Below are 26,613 nucleotides of genomic sequence, written 5' to 3' on the forward strand. Positions count from 1 at the left end.
CAGTATCACTGCACATTGTAAATAGGCTACAAGATCTGACTGACCATATATATAGTATGCTTACTTACTTTCTCATGTTCCTCTTATTTCTATTTATTGCGTGTTTTTGTTCTACCTTATGTTAGTTTTAGTCCTACATGAATTACTGCATTGTTTGGGTTTGGAGTTGTCACAGCTAATACTTACTGAAAATGGGTTTTCAGGTGTTCACCCTGGTTCATTTCATTGGACTACATTTGTTTACAGCCGAGTGTATGGAGACACACCATATGGGCCCTGGTCAAAAGTAGTGCACAATATAGAGAATAGGATGCCATTTGGGACACTCTGATGATGAAAATGTAAATACTAACTATGTCCTAATGAGTAATTGATAGTGACTGCAAATAGGGGCATTAACCAAACACCTGACATATTTACACTATTCTGTAATGTATTCTGAGTGATTTCCTTTAAATCTAATTACTCTATACATTCAATAACTCATTTACACAATCAAGCATTTGGACACACCTCATTCAAGGGGTTTTCTTTATTTGGACTATTTTCTACATTGTAGAATAATAGTGGACATCAACACTATGAAATAACACATGGAATCATGTAGTAATCAAAAAAGTGTTAAACAAATCAAAAATATATTTTAGATTCTTCAAAGTAGCCACCCTTTGCCTTGATGACAGCTTTGCACACTATTGGCATTCTCTCAAACAGCTTCACCTGGAATGCTTTTCTAACAGTCTTGAAGGAGTTCCCGCATATGCTGAGCACTTGTTGGCTGCTTTTCCTTCACTCAGCGGTCCAACTCATCCCAAACCATCTCAATTGGGTTGTGGTCGGTGATTGTGGAGGCCAGGTCATCTGATGCAGCACTCCATCACTCTCCTTCTTGGTCAAATAACCCTTACACAGCCTGGAGGTGTGTTTTGCATCATTGTCCTGTTGAAAAACAAATGACAGTCTCGCTAAGTGTAAACCAGATGGGATGGCGTATCGCTGCAGAATGCTGTGGTAGCCATGCTGGTTAAGTGTTCCTTGAATTCTAAATAAATCACTGACAGTGTTACCAGTAAACCACCCACACACAATTACACCTTCTCCGCCATATTTCACAGTGAGAACCACACATGCAGAGATAATCTGTTCACCTACTCTGCGTCTCACAAACACATGGCGGTTGGAACCAAAAATCGCACATTTGTACTCCTCAGACCAAGGGACAGATTTCCACCGGTCTAATGTCCATTGCTTGTGTTTCTTGGCCCAAACAAGTCTCTTCCTCTTATTGATGTCCTTTAGTAGTGGTTTCTTTGCAGCAATTTGACCATGAAGGCCTGATTCACACAGTCTCTTCTGAACAGTTGATGTTGAGATGTGTCTGAGATGTGTCTGTTACTTGAACTCTGTGAAACATTTATTTGGGCTACAATCTGAGGTGTAGTTAATTGCCGATTTCTGAGGCTGGTAACTCTAATGAACTTATCCTCTGCAGCAGAGGTAACTCTGGGTCTTCCTTTCCTGTGGTGGTCCTCATGAGAGCCAGTTTCATCATAGCACTTGATGTTTTTTGCGACTGCACATTAAGAACATTTTCTGGATTTACTGACCTTCATGTCTTAAAGTAATGATGGACTGTAGTTTCTTTTTGCTTATTTGAGCTGTTCTTGCCATAATATGGACTTAGTCTTTTACCAAATAGGGCTATCTCCTGTATACCACCCCTACCTTGTCACAATTGGGTTACAACACATTAAGAAGGAAATAAATTCCACAAATGAACTTTTAACCAGGCACACCTGTTAATAGTCCAAATCAAGAGTCGGCTTTCTATTCCGCAACAAAGCCTCCTTCACTCACGCCGCCAAGCTTACCCTAGTAAAACTGACTATCCTACCGATCCTCCACTTCGGCGATGTCATCTACAAAATGGCTTCCAACACTCTACTCAGCAAACTGGATGCAGTCTATCACAGTGCCATCCGTTTTGTCACTAAAGCACCTTATACCACCCACCACTGCGACTTGTATGCTCTAGTCGGCTGTCCCTCGCTACATATTCGTCGCCAGACCCACTGGCTCCAGGTCATCTACAAGTCTATGCTAGGTAAAGCTCCGCCTTATCTCAGCTCACTGGTCACGATGGCAACATCCATCCGTAGCACGCGCTCCAGCAGGTGTATCTCACTGATCATCCCTAAAGCCAACACCTCATTTGGCCGCCTTTCGTTCCAGTACTCTGCTGCCTGTGACTGGAACGAATTGCAAAAATCGCTGAAGTTGGAGACTTTTATCTCCCTCACCAACTTCAAACATCAGCTATCTGAGCAGCTAACCGATCGCTGCAGCTGTACATAGTCTATTGGTAAATAGCCCACCCTTTTCACCTACCTCATCCCCATACTGTTTTTATTCATTTACTTTTCTGCTCTTCTGCACACCAATATCTCTACCTGTACATGACCATCTGATCATTTATCACTCCAGTGTAAATCTGCAAAATTGTAATTATTTGCCTACCTCCTCATGCCTTTTGTATATAGACCCCCCCTTTGTTTTCTACTGTGTTATTGACTTGTTAATTTGTTTACTCCATGTGTAACTCTTTGTTGTATGCTCACACTGCTATGCTTTATCTTGGCCAGGTCGCAGTTGCAAATGAGAACTTGTTCTCAACTAGCCTACCTGGTTAAATAAAGGTGAAATAAAAATAAAATAAAAAATAAAAATTGAAATGCATTCCAGGTGACTACCTCATGAAGCTGGTTGAGAGAATGGCAAGAGTGTGCAAAGCTGTCATCAAGGAAAAGGGTGGCTACTTTGAAGAATCTCAAATATAAAATATATTTTGATTTATTTAACACTTTTTTGGTTACCACATGATTCCATGTGTTATTTCATAGTTTTGATGTCTTCACAATTTTTACACCATGAGGAAAATAGTAAAATGAAGAAAAACCTTAGGTGTGTCCAAACTTTTGACTGGTACTGTATATTCAGTATATCCGTATGACTTTTGTTGGTCCCTATCATCAGATGTAAAACAAGAAGTTGGAGAAGATTTACAAACAAATAAAGATAGATTCATATAAATAGAGCTCAATAATATGTGAAGAGCTTTGGGAGATGCACTTTGTATTGTATTATTATTTCAATGGGATTCACTCACAGTCTCTTCTTTATAATAGAGTTCACCATAGTAAAGACTAAAGAAGTCCACACAAAAATGGTACATGGGAGTTCTCCCAGTAGAAAGAGCACTTGGGTCTGGTTCACATGTCGACTGGACATGTATTGAATCCCACACAAACAGGGTGTAATATGTAGAATACAGTTTGTATGAATGTGCTCTGACTCTGTGATTTGTAACTGTGATTTGTAGAGGGGGAAATTGTCAATTCACATGACAATACAATGAGTTGGCAAAAGAACAGAGACAGACTTGCAACCAGGCTCGACCGGAGGGGGGCAAAGGTAAATAATGAGGAGAGCCATCCGGTCTTCTGTGGATTGGACATACTCATTAACATCTTCTGATTTATTAAATCCCATTTTAACACACAATTCAAATCAATTTCCACGGCCAAAGAAAAATTGTGCAAAAGAGAGGTCTGGGGTACAGGGGAGGAGAGTGTCCTCTCCATCAAATGTGCTAAATCGCTCAGTTGTAACCTTCCACATGGAATACCCACACACCCGCAAGATCTCATCCCTGTAGATACTTTTGTTTTGATAATAGTTTGCTTTGCAGTTCCAGGGAGACAGCAGAATGCACACACGTCTTTATATAGTAACCTGCTTAATCTGCCATTTGATAAAAAATCTCACTCAATACCTACAGTATACTGCCCGGACTTCTCCCTACCTAGCAAAGGTCACATACTGTACGTCAGTGCTGAGGTTCACTACAGACATAGGCAGGGTCAGTGGTAGTGAGTTTTACATTGACAAATGACAGCCCAGTGAGGGGCAGAGAGTGTGCAGAGGTCTGCTCTATAGCTTAGCTCTGACAACAGACCTATCAGACCTCCCCTCCTGCTTTAGCATGATGCCTGATGGCCACATCTAATGGGGGAGGAGGGACTGTGAGTGTATAATATGGCACAGGACTATGGCACAGGACCAGGATTTCAACATAGACTTTTTTCCTCTGATGACGCATATCAAGAGTGAGAGTGGGGAGAAATTGCTCAAGTAGTTTTTAAATGAAATGAGCGGCATTAGTGAGCTTATGTAGGCGATGAAGTAATCCAAAAGGCATTACAGACATACTCTAAAGTATATTCCCTTATCGGTAAGTAACCACCAGCATCTGTGGTCCATATTGAAGATATTTGAGAGAGACTAACATGGGAATGATAAAAACCCTTCCTCTAAAATGTTACTAAAAAAGCCACGTCTATCCCAAGGCTGCTACTGTAAAGTGCTGTTCTATCTATCTATGTATCTATGTATCTATGTATCTATGTATCTATGTATCTATGTATCTATCTATCTATCTATCTATCTATCTATCTATCTATCTATCTATCTATCTATCTATCTATCTATCTATCTATCTATCTATCTATCTATCTATCTATCTATCTATCTATCTATCTAGCTATCTCTTGCTCCCTCCCTCCCTCCCTCCCTCCCTCCCTCCCTCCCTCCCTCCCTCCCTCCCTCCCTCCCTCCCTCCCTCCCTCCCTCCCTCCCTCCCTCCCTCCCTCCCTCCCTCCCTCCCTCCCTCCCTCCCTCCCTCCCTCCCCAGCCAACCAGCTTCAGGCTCCCGGTTAGGTATACAGACAGTGCTCGACAACCCAGTGCCTGTGCTTCCTCATGACAAACAGCCATTAAATTCTAATTAACACTATTTAGCATGCTTGAATAAATAACTGAGGTTAGGGTCTGAATTTATTATCACACGCCTGAGTAGAGTTTAGGAAACACTATGCTGCCGCAGCCTGTTGAGCACTTGGCAGCATTGCTGTATAGAATACACCTAAGATTTCACTGATGCGACATAAGATTGTAACATTAGATGATAACCGTCAGTTATTGGAAAATGACAAATGTCTTCATGGCTCAAATATTCCATGGACAATAGAGCTATTTGAGGGCTTACATGAGGTTGCAAAACATACATAAATAATACATGGAAACAATAATTGTGAAAATGTATCAAAAAGGTAACACGTAAACTGTTTGGCATTGTAATTTGTTGGTAGAGAGTCAGCCAGGCATATCTATCATTTTTCTGGCAACAACGTAGTGATTGAAGTAGCAAACATGAGTGGTTGTGAGACTGAGTTCTCCCTCTAAGGTACGAGAAAGAGCGAGAGAGAGAGAGGAAGGCGATGGGGGGGTATCACTGCCTCCCCTCATCGAAGTTACAAGTTAAAGCAGCTGCACATTACATATACAGACCACTTGACTATTTCCTCGTTTTGTTACGTTTTGACAGTTGACGATGCATGTCAAAGCAAAAATCAAGCCATAAGGTTGAAGGAATTGTCCGTAGAGTTCTGAGACAGGATTGTGTCGAGGCACAGATCTGGGGAAGTGTACCAAAATGTCTGCAGCATTGAAGGTCCCCAAGAACACGGAGACCTCCATCATTCTTAAATGGAGGAAGTTTGGAACCACCAATACTCTTCCTAGAGCTGGCCACCCGGCCAAATTGAGCAATCGGGGGAGAAGGGCCTTGGTCAGGGAGGTGACCAAAAACCCGATGGTCACTCTGAAAGAGCTCCAGAGTTCCTCTGTGGAGATGGTAGAACCTTCCAGAAGGACAACCATCTATGCAGCACTCCACCAATCAGGCCTTTATGGCAGAGTGGCCGGACGGAAGCCACTCCTCAGTAAAAGGCACATGACAGTCCACTTGGAGTTTTCCAAAAGGCACCTAAAGACTCTCCGACCATGAGAAACAAGATTCTCTGGTCTGAATGCCAAGCGTCACGTCTGGAGGAAACCTGGCACCATCCCTACGGTGAAGCATGGTGGTGGCAGCATCATGCTGTGGGATGTTTTTCAGCGGCAGGGACTGGGAGACTAGTCAGGATCGGGGGAAATATGATCGGAGCAAAGTACAGAGATAGATCCTTAATGAAAACATGCTCCAGAGCGCTCAGGACCTCAGACTGGGGCGAAGGTTCACCTTCCAATAGGACAACGACCCAAAGCATACAGCCAAGACAACATAGGAGTGGCTTCGGGACAAGTCTCTGAATATCCTTGAGTCCTTCAGTCCACTGTCAGCCAGTCAGGTTGGCAGCTGGTAGCTGTTTGAGAAACTGAAGACATGTTTGAGGACTGAGAAGAACAGAGGAATGTCACTAATATTATTCAGCCCATCACACAGCAAAGCTGCCAGAGAAGATATACAGAATTAACCAAACTACGTAATTACTTTCTAAATTAATTTATTCAACTGCAATCATTGGTCTTGATTCTTCTTCCGCTTTCAATTTGGATCTTATCAATAAGCAGAGTTTATTATGAGTATGCCTGAAAATAAATGAAGGAACAAAACTATCAGATAATTACAGTAACGATGTCAGCCGAAGCCATTAATGCAGAAAACAATGTTATCTAGGGAATGTGTTTGTCTGGGTTATTGATGGCACTGCTTACTTTCTCAAATGAGTTCTGAGGACAAAGGCTACTTGTCTGCTCAACCGTCATTTCTGTGATAATCACCATCTCGCCTCTTAAACTTTTCATTAACAGTGAAATGGTCTTACAGGGTTGTGTTACGAACAGGAATCACAGAAGACAAGGACTGTCTGGTGTCTCTGTGCTTATTTGTCTGCGGACTGACAAAAGCCTTTGAGATTCAGACATAATAATCAACCAAAAATGTAAACAATTCAACTGTGACCAGTTCAATTTACCGGTACATGAAGCTGAAAAGCACGGCTATGTTTAGACTTTCATCGAGGTAGAAACGAATCAGTTGGATAATGGCCTTTGCACTGGGCACACAATGGTTCACTCAACGTTGATTCAATGTAATTTGTCAATGTATTGTGACGTGGAAAAAACAAAGGATTTGAAAAAAGGCAACGAAGTAAACTGTTGTTTTGAAGGTGACATTTCAACCACAACATAATGTTACTATCGTAACCAAATTTCAACATAGACAAACTTTGTATAAAATATGTTGAATTTGTACCTTTAAAACAATGTCAGATCTTCAATGTTATTTCCAATATAGGAAAAAAATATATAGGCTGGGCAGCACATCCTAGTGGAAAACTGATCTATCCATAGCTACGCTTTAGTCTCCCATCCAGGGTTTTAACCAAGCCCTACTTAGCTTTGATAATTGTACTGACTATTACCAATGTGCTATTGTGAGAATGGTTGTTGAGAGATCTCCACTTAAAAATAAATATATTCACTATTGCTATCAAAGTCCTTCCAAAGGCTGTTTCACAGAGCAAATGAAATATGACCATACTTTATCACACCAAATATCAACATTTGAAGATGTATCTTCTTCTTGGATAGTTCCATCTGTGCCAATGACTTAGTCTGGCTTTAATTCCAGTTAATATAGACTGTATTTCTGTATTTTGAAAGTTATACATCTTGAAAACTTGATTGCTGATATGCAAATCATTTTGGGACTATATCAACAATGGACTAATTAAACAAATACCAAAATATAGTTTTTGGGTGGAATTTCCATTTAATAGGCCAAATGTATTGTATTTCAAAAGTGAAATTGGATTGTGTTTGGTTGTGAATGTACCAAAATATCAACATTTGAAAGAGATTCATCTTCTGCTTGGATAGTTCCATATGTGCCAATGGCAGTCTGGCTTTAATTGCAGTTTGTCTATAAATTAATAATTTATATGTTGGATTCACATCTCTATCTCGACCAAAAATCTAAGTTAAAGAATAGGACTAAATGCATTTAAAGTTTGATTTGATTTAGTCCTATTAATTTGTAGACAAACTGGAATTAAAGCCAGACTAAGTCACATTACATACAGTGCATTCGGAAAGTATTCAGACTCCTTGACTATTTCCACATTTTGTTACATTACAACAGTTGATAGTTGACAGTGCATGTCAGAGCAAAAATCAAGCCATAAGGTTGAAGGAGTTGTCCGTAGAGCTCTGAGACAGGATTGTGGTGAGGCACAGATCTGTGGAAGGGTACCAAAAAACATCTGCAGCATTGAAGGTCCCCAAAAACACAGTGGCCTCCATCATTCTTCAATGGAAGAAGTTTGGAACCACCAATACTCTTTCGATAGCTGGCCGCCCGGCCAAATTGAGCAATCGGGGGAGAAGGACCTTGGTCAGTGAGGTGACGAAGAACTCGATGGTCATTCTGAAAGAGCTCCAGAGTTCCTCTGTGGAGATGGGAGAACCTTCTAGAAGGACAACCATCTCTGCAGCACTCCACCAATCAGGCCTTTATGGTAGAGTGGCCAGACGGAAGCCACTCCTCAGTAAAAGGCACATAACAGAGATGGAACTATCCAAACAGAACATAAATCTCCTACAAATGTTGATATTTTGCTGCTTTGACAACCAAACACGATCCAATATCACTTTTGAAACACAATACATTTAGCCTATTAAAGAAAATTTCACCCAAAAACAACACTACATGACCAAAAGTATGTGGTCACCTGTTCGTCAAACATCTCATTCCAAAATCATGGGCATTAATATGGAATTGATCCCCCCTTTGCAGCTATAACAGCCTCCACTCGGCTTTCCACTAGATGTTGGAACATTACTGCAGGGACTTGCTTCCATTCAGCCACAAGGGAATTAATGAGGTCGAGCACTGATGTTGGGTGATTAGCTCTGGCTCACAGTCGGCGTTCCAATTCATCCCAAAGGTGTTCAATAGGGTTGAGGTCAGGGCTTTGTGCATGCCAGTTAAGTTCTTCCACACCGATCTCGACAAACAATTTCTGTATGGACCCCGCTTTGTGCATGGGGACATTGTCATTCTGAAACAGGAAAGGGCCTTCCTCAAACTGTTGCCACAAAGTTGGAAACACAGAATCGTCTAGAATGTCATTTAATGCTGTAGCGTTAAGATTTCCCTTCACTGGAAGTAAGGGGCCTAGCCCAAACCATGAAAAACAGCCCCAGACCATTATTCCTTAAGGCAATAAATAGGCCATAATAGCGAAGTAATTACAATTTAGCAAATTAACACTGGAGTGAAAGATGAACAGATGGTGATGTGCAAGTAGAAATACTGGTGAGCAAGAGAGCAGAAAAGTAAATAAAAACAATATGGGGATGAGGTAGGTAGATTGTGTGGGCTATTTACAGATGGGGTATGTACAACTGCAGCGATCGGTTAGCTGCTCAGATAGCTGATGTTTAAAGTTAGTGATAAAAATATAAGTCTCCAGCTTTGGCAATTTTTGCAATTCGTTCCAGTCATTGGCAGCAGAGAACTGGAAGGAAAGGTGGCAAAAGGAGGTGTTGGCTTTGGGGATGATCAGTGAAATATACCTGCTGGAGCGCGTGCTGCGGGTGGGTGTTGTTATCGTGACCAGTGAGCTGAGATAAGGCAGAGTTTTACCTAGCAAAGACTTATAGATGACCTGGAGCCAGTGGGTCTGGTGACAAATATGTAGCGAGGGCCAGCCGACTACAGGTCACAGTGGTGGGTGGTATAAGGGGCTTTGGTGACAAAACGGATGGCACTGTGATAGACTGCATCAAGTTTGCTGAGTAGAGTATTGGAAGCTATTTTGTAAATGGCCGAATTCGAGGATCGGTAGGATAGTCAATTTTACGAGGGTATGTTTGGCGGCGTGAGTGAAGGAGGCTTTGTTGCGAAATAGGAAGCCGATTCTAGATTTAATTTTGGATATGGCATTAATGTGGATGCTACTATGATTACGGATAGTCCTGACTGAATCGTGAATAATTATGAGTTACAAAAGCACAAATATCATTCCCCAAAAATGCTAACCTCTCCTGTTATTGTAATCGTGAGAGGTTTGCATGTCTGGGGGGTATAATATTTGTGCATCTTCATTTAAAATCCAAAGTGCTGGAGTACAGAGCCAAAACAACAATAATTACGGAGGACACTGTACCTGCCTGAAGTGTCCTTCTATCTCCTACCTAGGGTCTTGATCAAGTGGATTTTGAAGAGTGAAAGACTGCATGTAACCCCTAAACCTCTGATGCTCTTCACTTCAATGAGGAGATAATGTTTTAAGAAAAAGATGAAACAGAAATGCTGTATCATCATGTCCCAAGTACATATGATATGGCATATTTGGTAGAGCCTCTGCTAAAAACAAAATGGATGTTCCCATCTCCTCTTGTCAAGAAGGAATTTTCCTTACTGGTCCCCAGCTGCTTTTTGGTCATGAAAGAAAGCAGATCTCAAGTAACGATGAAGCAGATAAGAAGAATGAGTGTGAATGTAAGAAAGATTACAATAAAGTCTACATCTAGGCCAAGTTGTTTTATTGTAAAGAAACCAAAAGGATAAAAAAAGATCCTATCTACAAAGAACACTGACACAGAGATTACACACTACAGTCAAAGGTGCAACAATATTTAATGAAAATATACCATGGAGAAATACATATTGCAGTTTGCCATCAATCTTGTACCAGCGTGTCCAAACATTGCAGGGTTCAAATAATCTTGAGCAGAACAGCGAGCATGGCTGGAATGATGGCTGTGGCCATAGATTTGCCTTTAGCTCAGTGGGGGATAATCATTCACATCATAGTGTGACTATTATGACAAACTGAAAAAAGGACTCCAGTTACAGCTACTTACATTACAATTAGTCTGTAATGTTTTCAAATAAATCTATTGTCAATTATAAATTGGGGAGCAATACTTTCCTCTCAATCATATTACAGCATGCCATGAATCATCTGCACTGCAAAACTAGTGACAGAGTGAAAAGCATCCTGTTACAATGTACCGAGAACTACTAACCTCCTAAGAACAAATTTCCCACTGGGCACAGATGTCATTTCAACGTCTAGTTTTGATTTAATTTTGGATGAATAATCAACTAACGTCAATTCAACAAAACATTTCACCATGTCATTGAATTTAGGTTAAAAGTTGGGTGAAAAAAATATGAAATTCCATTACGTTGATGGCGTGTTGCAAATTCAATCAGTTTTCCATGTTGATGCAACGACATCATATTGAATTATTTTGTTGAAATGATGTGGAAACAATATTGAAACAATTGAAACAATATTGTTTCAATTCAATGTATCTATCTATGTATCTATCTATCTATTAATCTATCTATCGCTCTCTGTCTCTCACTTTCATTCCCTTCCATTGTATCTCTCTTTACTCATCGAATCAACTGCTAATTAAGCTGATTCAATAAATTAGCAGATGCAATTGGGACATGGCTGGCATGTGATCTGGATAGGTTTCTACTATACAGAGCTGAGCTTCCTCTCCTAACACCTGGGCTGGTTCAAAATATACTATCATTGTGTATGTGTCCCAAATGTCACCCTATTATTTTGGTGTTTTGTTCAAGTGCATTGAGAAGTCTCCCTTTTTTGTGGTATTTATAGGATCACATCTCAAAGCCGTCGTGTACTTCCTGTTGTCACGCACTGATTAGTTTCACCTGTCTTTGTGCTTGTGTCCACACCGTTCCAGGTGTCGCTCATCTTCCCCCACTATCCCCTGTGTATTTATACCTGTGTTTTCTGTTTGTCTGTTTGTCTGTTGGATAGGTTTTGTTTCGTCAAGACTACCAGCGGTTTTCACCTCTGCGCCTGTCTCTCATTTGTTTCTGTTTTTCCCAGTTTTGACCATTCTGCCTGCCTTGACCCTGAGCCTGCCTTACCTCCCCGGAGCGCTTCAATGTAGACTCGGGCACCTGTCAGGCGTTTCTCGCTCAGTGTTCCCTCGTCATGGAGCTGCAGCCTTCCTCCTTCCCCTCGGACCGCTCTAAGATAGCATACCTCATCACGCTGATGTCCGGGAGGGCTCTCGCCTGGGCTACGGCAGTATGGGAACAACAGTCGGCCATATGCTTTAGTCTGGAGGGATTCGTGGCGGAGGTGAAAAAGGTTTGAGCCTCCGGAGTCTGGGAGAGAGACTGCCCGAAAGCTACTCCAGCTTCGGCAGGACTCCCTCAGTGTGGCAGACTATGCAGTGGATTTCCACACGCTAGCATAGAGAATGGAGGGTGCCTGGATCCCGGAAGCGCTGTTCGACACGTTCCTGCACGGATTATCGGAGGAAGTAAAGGACGAGCTTGCAGCCCGGGAACTACCGACAGATCTCAACTCACTCATCACCTTAACCATCCGGATCGACTATAAGATACGGGAACGTAGGAGGGAGAAGAGGTCTGATAGCGGTCCCAATCTCTCACTCAAGGATCCCACCTTGCATCTGATGAACTCCGGAAGTTCCCGGCGTCTATGTCCCCGAGAGGATCCGAGCTTATCCGAGTTCCTCCAAGAGCCTCCGAAGACTACCAATTCACCTCTTCCCGAGCCAATGCAGGGCTAGGTTGTCTCCAGCCGACCGCGTACACAGACTTGACACCCAGAGTTGTCTGTATTGCGGTACTGCTGGTCATTTTGTGTCTACCTGTCCCTTCAAGAGACCTAGCTCATTCATTGGAGAGAGCACTCTGGTGGGTCTTAAAGATAATTGTTATTCTCCCCTTACTTGCCCCCCCTCCATGCCATCCTGCTGTGGGGAGTCCAAGTCCAAGTCCAGTCCAAGTCTCTCCAGGTACTCATCGACTCGGGGGCTGATATGAGTCTCATGGATGTTACCCTGGTGTCCGAGCTGGTTATCCCCACTCAACCCCTCTCCATTCCCATGGATGTTAGAGCGCTGTACAGGCTCGTCGGCTGGAGCCCATTCTGCCACACTCATTGCCTGAAGTCAGCTCTGCCTGCCCCAGGATGTCTTACTGGGGGCTTGGAAATTGCCCCTGACCTCTCCGCCAGTGAAGCGGGGTACCAGGACCTCTGAGATGTACCAGGATGTACCATGCCACAATAGCCCCGCGGCTACACCCCCGGAGGGCCGGGACCTCCTTTGACCTCGGGGCAGGGGATTCCAGTACCTGGTTGACTGGGAGGGTTATGGTCCAGAGGAGAGGTGCTGGGTCTCCGCTAGGGACATTCTGCCAAGGACCCAGGCCTCATCTGAGTTCCAACGCCGGCACCCTGCTCAACAAGGTATGCGCCCAGGTAGGACGCCAGGTGGCTTCCCTGGGAGGGAGGGGGGGGGGGGGGGGGGGGGGGGGTACTGTCACACCTTGATCTGTTTCACCTGTCTTTGTGTTCGTCTCCACCCCCCTCCAGGTGTCGCCTATCTTCCCCAACCACCTTTGTATTCATACCTCTGTTCTGTTTGTCTGTTGCCAGTTCGTTTTGTTTCGTCAAGCCTACCAGCATTTTTCCCTCTGCTCCCGCCCTGAACCTGCCTGCTGTCCTGCCCCTTTGCCCCACTACTCTGGATTACCGACCTCTGCCTGACCTGAACCTGCCTGCTGTCCTGCCCCTTTGCCCCACTACTCTGGATTATCAACCTCTGCCTGACCTGAGCCTGCCTGCTGTCCTGTACCTTTTCCCCACTACTCTGGATTACCGACCTCTGCCTGACCTGAACCTGCCTGCTGTCCTGCCCCTTTGTCCCACTACTCTGGATTACCGACCTCTGCCTGACCTGAGCCTCAAATCAAATCAAATCGTATTTGTCACATACACATGGTTAGCAGATGTTAGTGCGAGTGTAGCGAAATGCTTGTGCTTCTAGTTCCGACAATGCAGTAATAACCAACAAGTATTCTAGCTAACAATTCCAAAACTACTACCTTATAGACACAAGTGTAAGGGGATAAAGAATATGTACATAAAGATATATGAATGAGTGATGGTACAGAGCGGCATAGGCAAGATACAGTAGATGGTATTGAGTGCAGTATATACATATGAGATGAGTATGTAAACAAAGTGGCATAGTTAAAGTGGCTAGTGATACATGTATTACATAAGGATGCAGTAGATGATATAGAGTACAGTATATACGTATACATATGAGATGAATAATGTAGGGTATGTAAACATTATATTAGGTAGCATTGTTTAAAGTGGCTAGTGCTATATTTTACATCAATTCCCATTATTAAAGTGGCTGGAGTTGAGTCAGTGTGTTGGCAGCAGCCACTCAATGTTAGTGGTGGCTGTTTAACAGTCTGATGGCCTTGAGATAGAAGCTGTTTTTCAGTCTCTCGGTTCCAGCTTTGATGCACCTGTACTGACCTCGCCTTCTGGATGATAGCGGGGTGAACAGGCAGTGGCTCGGGTGGTTGCTGTCCTTGATGATCTTTATGGCCTTCCTGTGACATCGGGTGGTGTAGGTGTCCTGGAGGGCAGGTAGTTTGCCCCCCGGTGATGCGTTGTGCAGACCTCACTACCCTCTGGAGAGCCTTACGGTTGTGGGCGGAGCAGTTGCCGTACCAGGCGGTGATACAGCCCGACAGGATGCTCTCGATTGTGCATCTGTAGAAGTTTGTGAGTGCTTTTGGTGACAAGCCGAATTTCTTCAGCCTCCTGAGGTTGAAGAGGCGCTGCTGCGCCTTCTTCACGATGCTGTCTGTGTGGGTGGACCAATTCAGTTTGTCTGTGATGTGAACGCCGAGGAACTTAAAACTTACTACCCTCTCCACTACTGTTCCATCGATGTGGATAGGGGGGTGTTCCCTCTGCTGTTTCCTGAAGTCCACAATCATCTCCTTAGTTTTGTTGACGTTGAGTGTGAGGTTATTTTCCTGACACCACACTCCGAGGGCCCTCACCTCCTCCCTGTAGGCCGTCTCGTTGTTGTTGGTAATCAAGCCTACCACTGTTGTGTCGTCCGCAAACTTGATGATTGAGTTGGAGGCGTGCGTGGCCACGCAGTCGTGGGTGAACAGGGAGTACAGGAGAGGGCTCAGAACGCACCCTTGTGGGGCCCCAGTGTTGAGGATCAGCGGGGTGGAGATGTTGTTGCCTACCCTCACCACCTGGGGGCGGCCCGTCAGGAAGTCCAGTACCCAGTTGCACAGGGCGGGGTCGAGACCCAGGGTCTCGAGCTTGATGACGAGCTTGGAGGGCACTATGGTGTTAAATGCCGAGCTGTAGTCGATGAACAGCATTCTCACATAGGTATTCCTCTTGTCCAGATGGGTTAGGGCAGTGTGCAGTGTGGTTGAGATTGCATCGTCTGTGGACCTATTTGGGCGGTAAGCAAATTGGAGTGGGTCTAGGGTGTCAGGTAGGGTGGAGGTGATATGGTCCTTGACTAGTCTCTCAAAGCACTTCATGATGACGGAAGTGAGTGCTACGGGGCCTGCCTGCCATCCTGTACCTTTTCCCCACTACTCTGGATTACCGACCTCTGCCTGACCTGAACCTGCCTGCTGTCCTGCCCCTTTTCCCCACTACTCTGGATTACTGACCTCTGCCTGACCTGAGCCTGCCTGCTGTCCTGTACCTTTTCCCCACTACTCTGGATTACCGACCTCTGCCTGACCTGAACCTGCCTGCTGTCCTGCCCCTTTGTCCCACTACTCTGGATTACTGACCTCTGCCTGACCTGAGCCTGCCTGCTGTCCTGTACCTTTTCCCCACTACTCTGGATTACCGACCTCTGCCTGACCTGAACCTGCCTGCTGTCCTGTACCTTTTCCCCACTACTCTGGATTACCGACCTCTGCCTGACCTGAACCTGCCTGCTGTCCTGCCCCTTTGTCCCACTACTCTGGATTACTGACCTCTGCCTGACCTGAGCCTGCCTGCTGTCCTGTACCTTTTCCCCACTACTCTGGATTACCGACCTCTGCCTGACCTGAACCTGCCTGCTGTCCTGCCCCTTTGTCCCACTACTCTGGATTACTGACCTCTGCCTGACCTGAACCTGCCTGCTGTCCTGCCCCTTTGTCCCACTACTCTGGATTACTGACCTCTGCCTGACCTGAACCTGCCTGCTGTCCTGCCCCTTTGTCCCACTACTCTGGATTACTGACCTCTGCCTGACCTGAACCTGCCTGCTGTCCTGCCCCTTTGTCCCACTACTCTGGATTACTGACCTCTGCCTGACCTGAGCCTGCCTGCTGTCCTGCCCCTTTGTCCCACTACTCTGGATTACCGACCTCTGCCTGACCTGAACCTGCCTGCTGTCCTGCCCCTTTGTCCCACTACTCTGGATTACTGACCTCTGCCTGACCTGAACCTGCCTGCTGTCCTGCCCCTTTGTCCCACTACTCTGGATTATCAACCCCTGCGTTCCTTGATGTTTGCCTGCCCCTGTTGCTGTAATAAACATTGTTACTTCGACACAGTTTGCATTTGGGTCTTACCTTAACCGTGATACTTGTACCCCCCTGGTTGGACATTAGCCTCCCTCTTGTAAGGCAGGTGCCGAGGGAGATTCTTAAAATGGTATTGTTTCCATTGTCAAACTAATTTCAGGGCTATCTTAATGACATTATCAAAAAGTCTGGTAAAAAGTAGCCACATCCCTAGGCAAGAGAGAGCTGGCTGGGTGAACGAGACTAGGTAAGACCGTAACTTGGCCTTATTGTATGCACTTTAATTCTGTCTCTGGTGTTCAGTTCATGAGATCACGGTCCAATCAGCAGAGACTATCAGATAAATGAAACTAACCTCAATAACTTGCTACCCTGACTTCATGGTTTTAATTACCTACATAACAAATCATTGCACCCCTATAACAAAATCATCGTTGTTGGGCACAACGAAAAGAGACGTTGGGCACCCCCAGGAGTCATGTATAATTTGATACTGCTTGACTTACTAAACTGGATGATAAGAGCCTAATGGGTATTTTATTATCATTCATCCCACGAAAAGAACCAATGTATGTCGCGTCTCCCGAGTCGAGGTTAAATATATAATGGAACAGGCATGAAATATCACAACAATTCAAAAAGCATAACTAATGCTGTCAGAGAGAGCGTTATGATGAATGCAAAAGTAGCATGGGTCTGACTGGGTCACTCTAAAGGACTCACCAGAAGCTCAATCTTTTATCACTCTGAGGAAAGTTGGACAAAATCTGACATGGTCTACATCCTATATTCCCTACATAGTGCACAAGTTTTGACCAGATACCCAGGGGCCTTGGTCTAAAATATTGGACTATATAGGGAATAGGGTGTAATTTGGGACACACACACACAACCCATGCTGTCCAAAGCCCATTGCGTCATGTGTTGAAGTCACTATAGAGCTGGACAGCACACAATCTGTCATGCAAACATTATCTAATTAAATTCATTAGACCAAAGATGGGCCCAACTATTTCACACACAGTCAAGATACTTTCTTGTGTTTTTACCTTTACCTCAAACACATTCATTAAGCTGCAAAATTTATTCAGCATTCCACCGCATCAATCACCTTCCCTTGCCACCTTCATCACCTGCCATGAGGTTTATCAAGGTGCAACTGAAGGTGATTGAGGTGGAATGCTGAATGTCATTATAAAAGGTGAACCAACTAGTCTACATTGATTTTTTAATATTTCATTAAATGCACTGAATCATGAATAGGCTATCAATTTCCATAATCAACAGAACACATCTCCCTGGGCAACGCTATATAGCAGCCTCGATATATTGCATTCCTTTCAATTGTATCAATTGGTGATTTAGTAAGCAGGGGTAGACTGGCCATCTGGTATTGCAGACATTTTTTGGGTGCAAAATTATCATTATTTGGTCAATAATAGGGGCCTCAAGCAAAACAATGGGATCGTGTGGGGGCCTTAATGAAATAAATAGGCTGGTTTGGGGGCCTTGAGGAAAGAAATGGGCCAGTTTGTTACAAATCCCAGGGTCGATTTCTGGTCCCAGTCTTCCCCTGTCAGTAAGGTATTGAACCCCATGGTGATGCAGTTAAAACAGTTATAACACCTTCATTACAACATTCATTTAACTGTCTCATCTGCAGCTTAGCGTTTTTCATCATGAATCTTGTTCTGGTGGAAGCTCTGCAGAGTGGTCACTAGCTGGCACAGCCATAAAGCCATAAAATCTCATTTTAACTCTAACCACACTGCTAACCCTAATGTCTAACCTTAAATTAAGACACATTTTGACATTGCAGCTGGTCTATCTAAGGGGAACTAGCTGACTTCTGCCTCCAGGACAAGACTCATTACAATAAACTTCAACCTGCTTATTAACTCCTGTGTCCAGTTTTACTTTTAGACCACACAACTTCATACTGTTAAATACTTGTGAGGACAAAAAGTTGCTACTAATGATAGCCTATCCACTAACAATGTCATTTTTCCTTGAACGCAAATGATTCCTTGAATGCATGCTTGTCAACAAAGACTAATGAGCGTTTGAGTCTCTCGGGAAATGACAAGGGTTTGCCCAAATAATTTGATATGTTCATATAATATATCTAATATTATGTGTGTGTGTGTGTGTGTGTGTGTGTGTGTGTGTGTGTGTGTGTGTGTGTGTGTGTGTGTGTGTGTGTGTGTGTGTGTGTGTGTGTGTGTGTGTGTGTGTGTGTGCGTGCGTGTATGTGTGATTTCCAAGGTCCAAATCAAAATTTAGTGCGCGCTTTTTCCTGCCGTTAATGGTAAGGATGACGGTTTCACACCTTAAATGTGTCAAAATAATTTTAATTAAACATACTCAGACAACATCGACAAAAATGATCTAAACACACCATTCGACAAAAATCTCAGAGGACACCGGCTGCTTTTTATTCGGATAGCCTACTGAAACATCACGCATTCCAACAGATTGTCTAATGGCAACGGGCTATAGCGCGCAGGCATCCTTTTACATGATTTAGGTCGAGACGTTGACTCATGCTACCTGTTAACCTCATAGGCTTTGACACCGGAGCAGATGTGGTAGGCTATATAAAAAGGTATTCAACCGAGCACCTTACCTTTCCCTTTCGTTTCCTTCGCCATCCCAACCTATGTGTCTCTACCAAGGTAGGTGCGGAGTCATTGAGGTGTCATTTTGTAAGATAGTTTGACCGAGTGGGCGCTCACTCTCTCGTACCCACACCTTGACGCCAGCCAGACCGAGGATAGGTAGCCCTGAGGCAGTGAGGCTGCGCTTTTTTGTCTCGTCTTGAATTCTGCAGCTGAGCTCTTCTGGTTCATCGGTGACAAGACCCACATCCAGCGGATCTGCCTCTTGTACGAAACACACTTTCAGTATTTGTATCTGTGCAGACTTCGTTACTGCCCGCTCCCCTCCACTACTGCCATATCACTACAACTGTTTCAAGAACCAGTGTTAGACTGCCTCCAGTGGCTTGCCGGTGTGCCACCGAAGGGCGTCCGTTGTATGAGGCTCTGCCTCCTGCACAGTTGGGATTTCAAGCAAAAATAAATGAGTCCACAGTGACACAGTGACGCAAACTGAATTACACGGGATGCATTCCTAACCGTTGATGTGAGGTCTAGAAACAAATATAGCCATATTGGAAAATGACACATATCTATAAAATCTCACTTCTGCCTAATTAATTGTGTAGTTACAACTGCATGATTGTAGAGTAAAATAATAAAGATAAGACAACCTATAAAAGCCTATAAACAACAGTCTGAGGCTAATGTTTCAGTATGTTGAACCATAAGTATGCTGCACGCAGCAGACATGACAAATAGCTTGACAAAGACTCTTTATTGACCTTAAAGACATGATGATGATAATGACTGTCTCCGAGCCACAGATGGGGGCCTAAAGGGCAAGGACTGACTCTCACCTTGTCATGACTCTAGCTTTATTTCTTACAGCCTTGGCTCCTCCACAATGTTAGGTCAGAGACCCAGCTATAAAACATACTGGAACCAGAGTTCAACAGCATAGCATCACAGCACATTCCTCATGGTCCACAGGCGGCTCACATCACATCTTAGGCTTGTGCGGAGTGGACTGTTGCTTTTGAGAGAAACTGTTATTAGCCACATGGATCAGATGCATGCATTAATGGCCTGCATGATGATGATGATGATGATGGATGTAGGTTGATTCCCAAATGGCACCCTATTCACTAAAAAGTGCACTATAGTTTGCACCGTAGTGCATTTTTGTCCTAGTCTGGTCAAAAGTAGTGCACAATAAAGGCAACGGGTGCCATTTCGGACACATTCAAACTGTTATTAGATACATGGATAATCAGAAAAGTTAATAGATAAGTTAATGGATGAATTACCATTAGGGATGTAGCCTATTGTATGTGAACTGTAGAAATACATTACAGGGGAGTAAGGCTGGCTGGCTTGCTTCAGACATTCAGTGCTTAATCTAAGATGTTTTATAGATTTCCCTGCTCTGACATTGTCAAACAGCTAACTCTCACAACAGGCTGTCATATCTATCAAATAATATGCTATATTGCAACCTGGTCTCAGAGCGTTAGGTATTATTCTGTATGGAAATCCGAACACTCCATTTAGTTATGATATGTTACGTTTCATATGTTATGTATTCATTTGGGGATGTCCAATACACATTTCGTATGACATGTTGCGAATTATAATTCGTAGTATATGTTCCAAATTTGAAAAACGTACAATATGTTATGATTTTGCTAAATGTATGATACAGTATGTTACAAATTCTAGCTAGGTGGCTAGGTGGCTGAAATTAGCTAGCTCGCTAACATTAGCTAAGTGAGGTGTTATTCAAATCAAATCAAATCCAAATGTATTTGTCACATGCGCCGAAAACAATAAGTGTAAACCTTACCGTGAAATGCTTACTTTACAAGCCCTTAACCAACAGTGCAGTTCAAGAAGAGTTAAGAAAATATTTACCAAATAAACTAAAGTAAAAAATAATAAAAAGTAACACAATAAAATAACGACGCTATATACAGGGGGTACCGAGTCAGTGTGCGGGGGCACAGGTTAGTTGAGGTAATTTGTACATGTAGGTAGGGGTGAAGTGACTATGCATCGATAATAAACTGCGAGTAGCAGCAGTGTACAAGACAATGGAGGGGAAGGGGGGGTTAATGTAAATAGTCCGGTGGCCATTTGATTAATTGTTCAGCAGTCTTATGGCTTGGGGGTAGAAGCTGTTAAGGAGCCTTTTGGACCTAGACTTGGTGCTCCGGTACCGCTTGCCATGCAGTAGCAGAGAAAACAGTCTATGACTTGGGTCTCTGACAATTCTATGGGCTTTCCTCTGACACCGCCTATTATATAGGTCCTGGATGACAGGAAGCTTGGACCCAGTGATGTACTGGGTCTTACACACTACCCTCTGTAGCGCCTTACGGTCAGATGCCGAGCAGTTGCCATACCAGGCGGTGATGCAACCGGTCAGGATGCTCTCAATGGTGCCGCTGTAAAACCTTTTAAGGATCTGGGGACCCATGCCAAATCTTTCCAGTCTCCTGAGAGGGAATGTCGTGCACTCTTCACGACTGTCTTGGTGTGTTTGGACCATGATAGTTTGTTGGTGATGTGGACGCCAAGGAACTTGAAACTCTCAACCCACTCCACAACAGCCCCTTCAATGTTAATGGGGGCCTGTTCGGCCCGCCTTTTCCTGTAGTCAGATCACTCATACTGTACAGTACTGTGAGGGTTCTAGTTCTCCCTCTCTCCTGCATTTGGCCACAAGTTCTCATCAACATCACATCTTATGTCTTCTCTGGCGGTGCATCTTGGAAAGTATCCTCTGGAATGTCTAATCCAACCCTGGCGGTCTTCAGGAGATGTGTCTCCACACCCTGGCAGTCTTCAGGAGAAGTGTCTCCACACCCTGGCAGTCTTCAGGAGAAGTGTCTCCACACCACGCATTCATGGCATCCAGTAAGGACATCTGGTCATGTGGATGGTGGTCATAAACCTTCCACCTCCACGCAGAGAAAAACTCCTCTATGGGGTTTAGGAAGGGGGAGTATGGAGGCAGGAATAGTACTGACATCCTGGAATGTGCAGCAAACCAGTCTGTGACTGCAGCAGAGTGGTGGAATGCCACATTATCCCACACAACAACGAAGGTAGTGCAGCAGAGTGGTGGAATGCCACATTATCCCACACAACAACGAAGGTAGGGGAGTTTCTTGCCCCTCTCTCCTCCGCTGGCACAAGTCGATTGTGCAGGTCATCCAGAAAATAAATGAGCCACTCTGTATTGTAGGGGCCAATGAGTGGTTTGTGTAACAGCAAACCATCATTGGACAGTACCGCACACATTGTGATGTTAGCTCTTCTCTGGCCTGGGACATCCCCGGTTGCTCTCTGTCCAATCACATTTCTTCCCCTGCGGCGTGTTTTTGCCAGGTTGAATCCAACTTCATCCATAAAGATGAATGTATGTACATTTTGCCTGGCTTCCATCGCCATTACTCTCTGTCGTGTCTTTGGCATCATTAAACTGAAGACTTATTTATCAAATAACTCTCTGTAATTATTATTACACGATTAAACGGATTAATCAAATGTAATTAACTAGGAAGTCGGGGCACCAAGGAAAATATTCAGATTACAAAGTTATAATTTTCCTAATATAACTTTTCAGATATTTTAATATCTGATCAATAGTCTTCTGATTAATGACTTATTCTTTACTTTACCTCACGTTAGTCTCATTCCAAACGTCGTAAATTGTTGGTTATCTGCACGAACCCAGTCTTCACTATGAGTCATCCATACATCAATTGTCTTAAATCATTTATTTACTAACTAAGTAATTCACATAAATGCATAAACAAACAGTAGATAGTTACTAGGAAATGATAACGGAGTTTCCCTGGTGGGATAAACCAGTATCGCGGCTTGGTGGACAAAAGGGGAAGTGCGGGTCAACTGAGATGAGACACTACAAAGTTAATAATTATAACAATTGAAATGCTAATCCTTTGCACATGCACGCTCACTCATTCGGGAATAATTGCAATCAATATATATATATATATATATATATATATATATATATATATATATATATATATATATATACATTTACGCTCAATGTGTCGTCAGGATCTCTGTTGAAAAGTTCGTTTCTGTTGGAGAGTTTGTCTGCCCTCTCTCTGTGGTTAGAATGGATAGTTCAGAGTGACAATCATTCATGTCGTTATAGAATAGATATTTCGGCGGTTGTCGGTCTTTGCATTCAATGATACCGAATTCCTAGCTGCAGACTAGTAATTAATATCAAAGACCTGTTCTTATTCTGTCGGTATCGATAGTCTAAGAGTTTAACCATGTGGTATGGTTAAAAGATTCCGCCATCTACTCAAACCATGGCCCTCTCGTTATCGAGGTAAGCTGGTCTGCAACCTTTGTCCTCTCGTAAGTGAGAGAAACTTGGTCTGTGGAAGAGCAGAAAAAGGCTGTCTCATAATGCCAAGTCCTGACTGTGTTCATGGGGGAGTGCCAGTGACTTAAGTGAAACTTTGCACAGAAATAGAATTCTCTCACATTACATCATTACATAGCATCCCATAATTTCACAAATAGTTTAATCTTTCCTCATTCATCCTGTACAGCAATTAGGGAGAGGGGGATGGGCTTGCTGTACCCAAAGAGGGCAACTTCATGACATCTCTAAAATACAGTAAATCCACAGTTTTACAGTACTTTACATTATGCATAGCTGTGTATGTACCCTGTTTGGTTATTGAACAGACATCTTACCTGGACATATTGATACAGGAGTTCTTTCACACGTTCACCATTTCTCTCAAAGGGTACAGTTTACAACTACTTCATCCTTATTTAATGTTTCTCTGGGACTCTGGCAATTATCGTTGTGCTGACCGTATTCACATTCCTAAAAATGATATTGTCTGCCAGCACTCTGTCCCAAATTTTCCACAGTATTATTGCATTGTTGCCAATTACCATGTCAACAATGGCAATTTCCTGCGCATCTGATAATATTCTTCCTCTCCCTCCTGTGGTAGACAACCTTTGAATCCTACTGAAAAACACAAAACAATCAATATATTTCAAAATGTCAGTACATGTAAAAATGTGAACATACTATATTGTACTGTAATACGTACTTCAATTATCATTGAAGGATGCACATCTCACCTGTTGTTTTGCCGGTAAATTCATACTATTGATGCAACTGTTGAACGCTGCAGATTTGGTTGCAGTCTTAAACCGGCCTCTCTCAAAGAGAGACCATGGTTTACAACATGGTCAATAATTGTGGCCCTTATCTCATCAGAGACGACCACTCTTGGTCTTCCTCTGCTTTGTCCTCCACACATTCTCCCTCTCCCTCCTACTCTTCTCTCCCCACCAAGCTGTCTTCCTTTATCCATGTTTCCAAACTAAATCATTCCAAAGCCTTCCTCTTTTGTCTGTTTGGTAAGGAGACTAAAAACAGGACACTTGGCTATGCTTTCAGCTGAAATTGCAATCAGCTGTGTTTGGAATGATAAAACATGTTCTATTTGTTTCAATCTGGTTACTGCAGAAATGCACGACATTTGCCATCATTCTGTTTTGAATGTGTTTTTAACAGTTTTCGCATTTGAAAATATGTGCTGCAAATATATAGTTTTGCAGGTGGTGGAGTATGAATGAGAACAGAGTTCATGGATTTCGGAGAATGTGGTCATTGAATGCATTTTGTGTGAAAGCAATTGAAAAATGTTCAGTTTGGTCCACAGACACTTCTGTTTCACTGACTGTGTGAAGAGTTTTGACAATGTGACTTCAGTTTTGACCAATGCATGTTAGCAATTGAAAAAAAAAACTGTAATATCACATTAATCCCTATATATAGAAATCGTATTACCAAAGGTCACTCATGTTCCCGACCCAAACCCTTTCAACAGAAAACAAGATAGTGTACTATAACACGGAAAATAGTACATTCCCAAACCTGAAAAACTCATTGTAGATTCCCAACCTGAATACAACCTGAAAAACACATTGTAGATTCCCAACCTGAATACAACCTGAAAAACACATTGTAGATTCCCAACCTGAATACAACCTGAAAAATTTATTGTAGATTCCCAACCTGAATGCAACCTGAAAAACTCATTGTAGATTCCCAACCTGAATACAACCTGAAAAACACATTGTAGATTCCCAACCTGAATACAACCTGAAAAATGTATTGTAGATTCCCAACCTGAATACAACCTGAAAAATTAATTGTAGATTCCCAACCTGAAAAACTCATTGTAGATTCCCAACTGAATACAACCTGAAAAACTCATTGTAGATTCCCAACCTGAATACAACCTGAAAAACACATTGTAGATTCCCAACCTGAATACAACCTGAAAAATTTATTGTAGATTCCCAACCTGAATACAACCTGAAAAACACATTGTAGATTCCCAACCTGAATACAACCTGAAAAATTAATTGTAGATTCCCAACCTGAATACAACCTGAAAAATTAATTGTAGATTCCCAACCTGAATACAACCTGAAAAACACATTGTAGATTCCCAACCTGAATACAACCTGAAAAACACATTGTAGATTCCCAACCTGAATACAACCTGAAAAATTAATTGTAGATTCCCAACCTGAATACAACCTGAAAAATTTATTGTAGATTCCCAACCTGAATACAACCTGAAAAACTCATTGTAGATTCCCAACCTGAATACAACCTGAAAAACACATTGTAGATTCCCAACCTGAATACAACCTGAAAAACACATTGTAGATTCCCAACCTGAATACAACCTGAAAAATTAATTGTAGATTCCCAACCTGAATACAACCTGAAAAATTTATTGTAGATTCCCAACCTGAATACAACCTGAAAAACTCATTGTAGATTCCCAACCTGAATACAACCTGAAAAACACATTGTAGATTCCCAACCTGAATACAACCTGAAAAACACATTGTAGATTCCCAACCTGAATACAACCTGAAAAACACATTGTAGATTCCCAACCTGAATACAACCTGAAAAACACATTGTAGATTCCCAACCTGAATACAACCTGAAAAACACATTGTAGATTCCCAACCTGAATACAACCTGAAAAATTAATTGTAGATTCCCAACCTGAATACAACCTGAAAAATTTATTGTAGATTCCCAACCTGAATACAACCTGAAAAACTCATTGTAGATTCCCAACCTGAATACAACCTGAAAAACACATTGTAGATTCCCAACCTGAATACAACCTGAAAAACACATTGTAGATTCCCAACCTGAATACAACCTGAAAAACACATTGTAGATTCCCAACCTGAATACAACCTGAAAAACACATTGTAGATTCCCAACCTGAATACAACCTGAAAAACACATTGTAGATTCCCAACCTGAATACAACCTGAAAAATTAATTGTAGATTCCCAACCTGAATACAACCTGAAAAATTAATTGTAGATTCCCAACCTGAATACAACCTGAAAAATTAATTGTAGATTCCCAACCTGAATACAACCTGAAAAACTCATTGTAGATTCCCAACTGAATACAACCTGAAAAACTCATTGTAGATTTCCAACGTGAATACAACCTGAAAAACTAATTGTAGATTTCCAACGTGAATACAACCTGAAAAACTCATTGTAGATTTCCAACGTGAATACAACCTGAAAAACTCATTGTAGATTTCCAACGTGAATACAACCTGAAAAACTCATTGTAGATTTCCAACG

General features: G+C 42.8%; 1 protein-coding gene across 1 annotated transcript in view; it reads right to left on the reverse strand.

Annotated features, from left to right (window-relative positions):
- The window catches only part of pitpnm3 (PITPNM family member 3), a 137,237-nt gene extending 117,922 nt beyond the window's left edge, over positions 1-19,315 (reverse strand). The window contains exon 1 of the mRNA XM_031796225.1: positions 18,924-19,315. Coding sequence (XP_031652085.1) covers positions 18,924-18,948 — 25 coding nt within the window. The 5' untranslated portion in view covers positions 18,949-19,315. The remainder of the gene's footprint in view (positions 1-18,923) is intronic.
- Between the last annotated feature and the right edge of the window lie 7,298 nt (positions 19,316-26,613).

Source organism: Oncorhynchus kisutch, linkage group LG18 (assembly GCF_002021735.2).
Source record: "Oncorhynchus kisutch isolate 150728-3 linkage group LG18, Okis_V2, whole genome shotgun sequence".
In the NCBI taxonomy this organism is placed as follows: domain Eukaryota; kingdom Metazoa; phylum Chordata; class Actinopteri; order Salmoniformes; family Salmonidae; genus Oncorhynchus; species Oncorhynchus kisutch.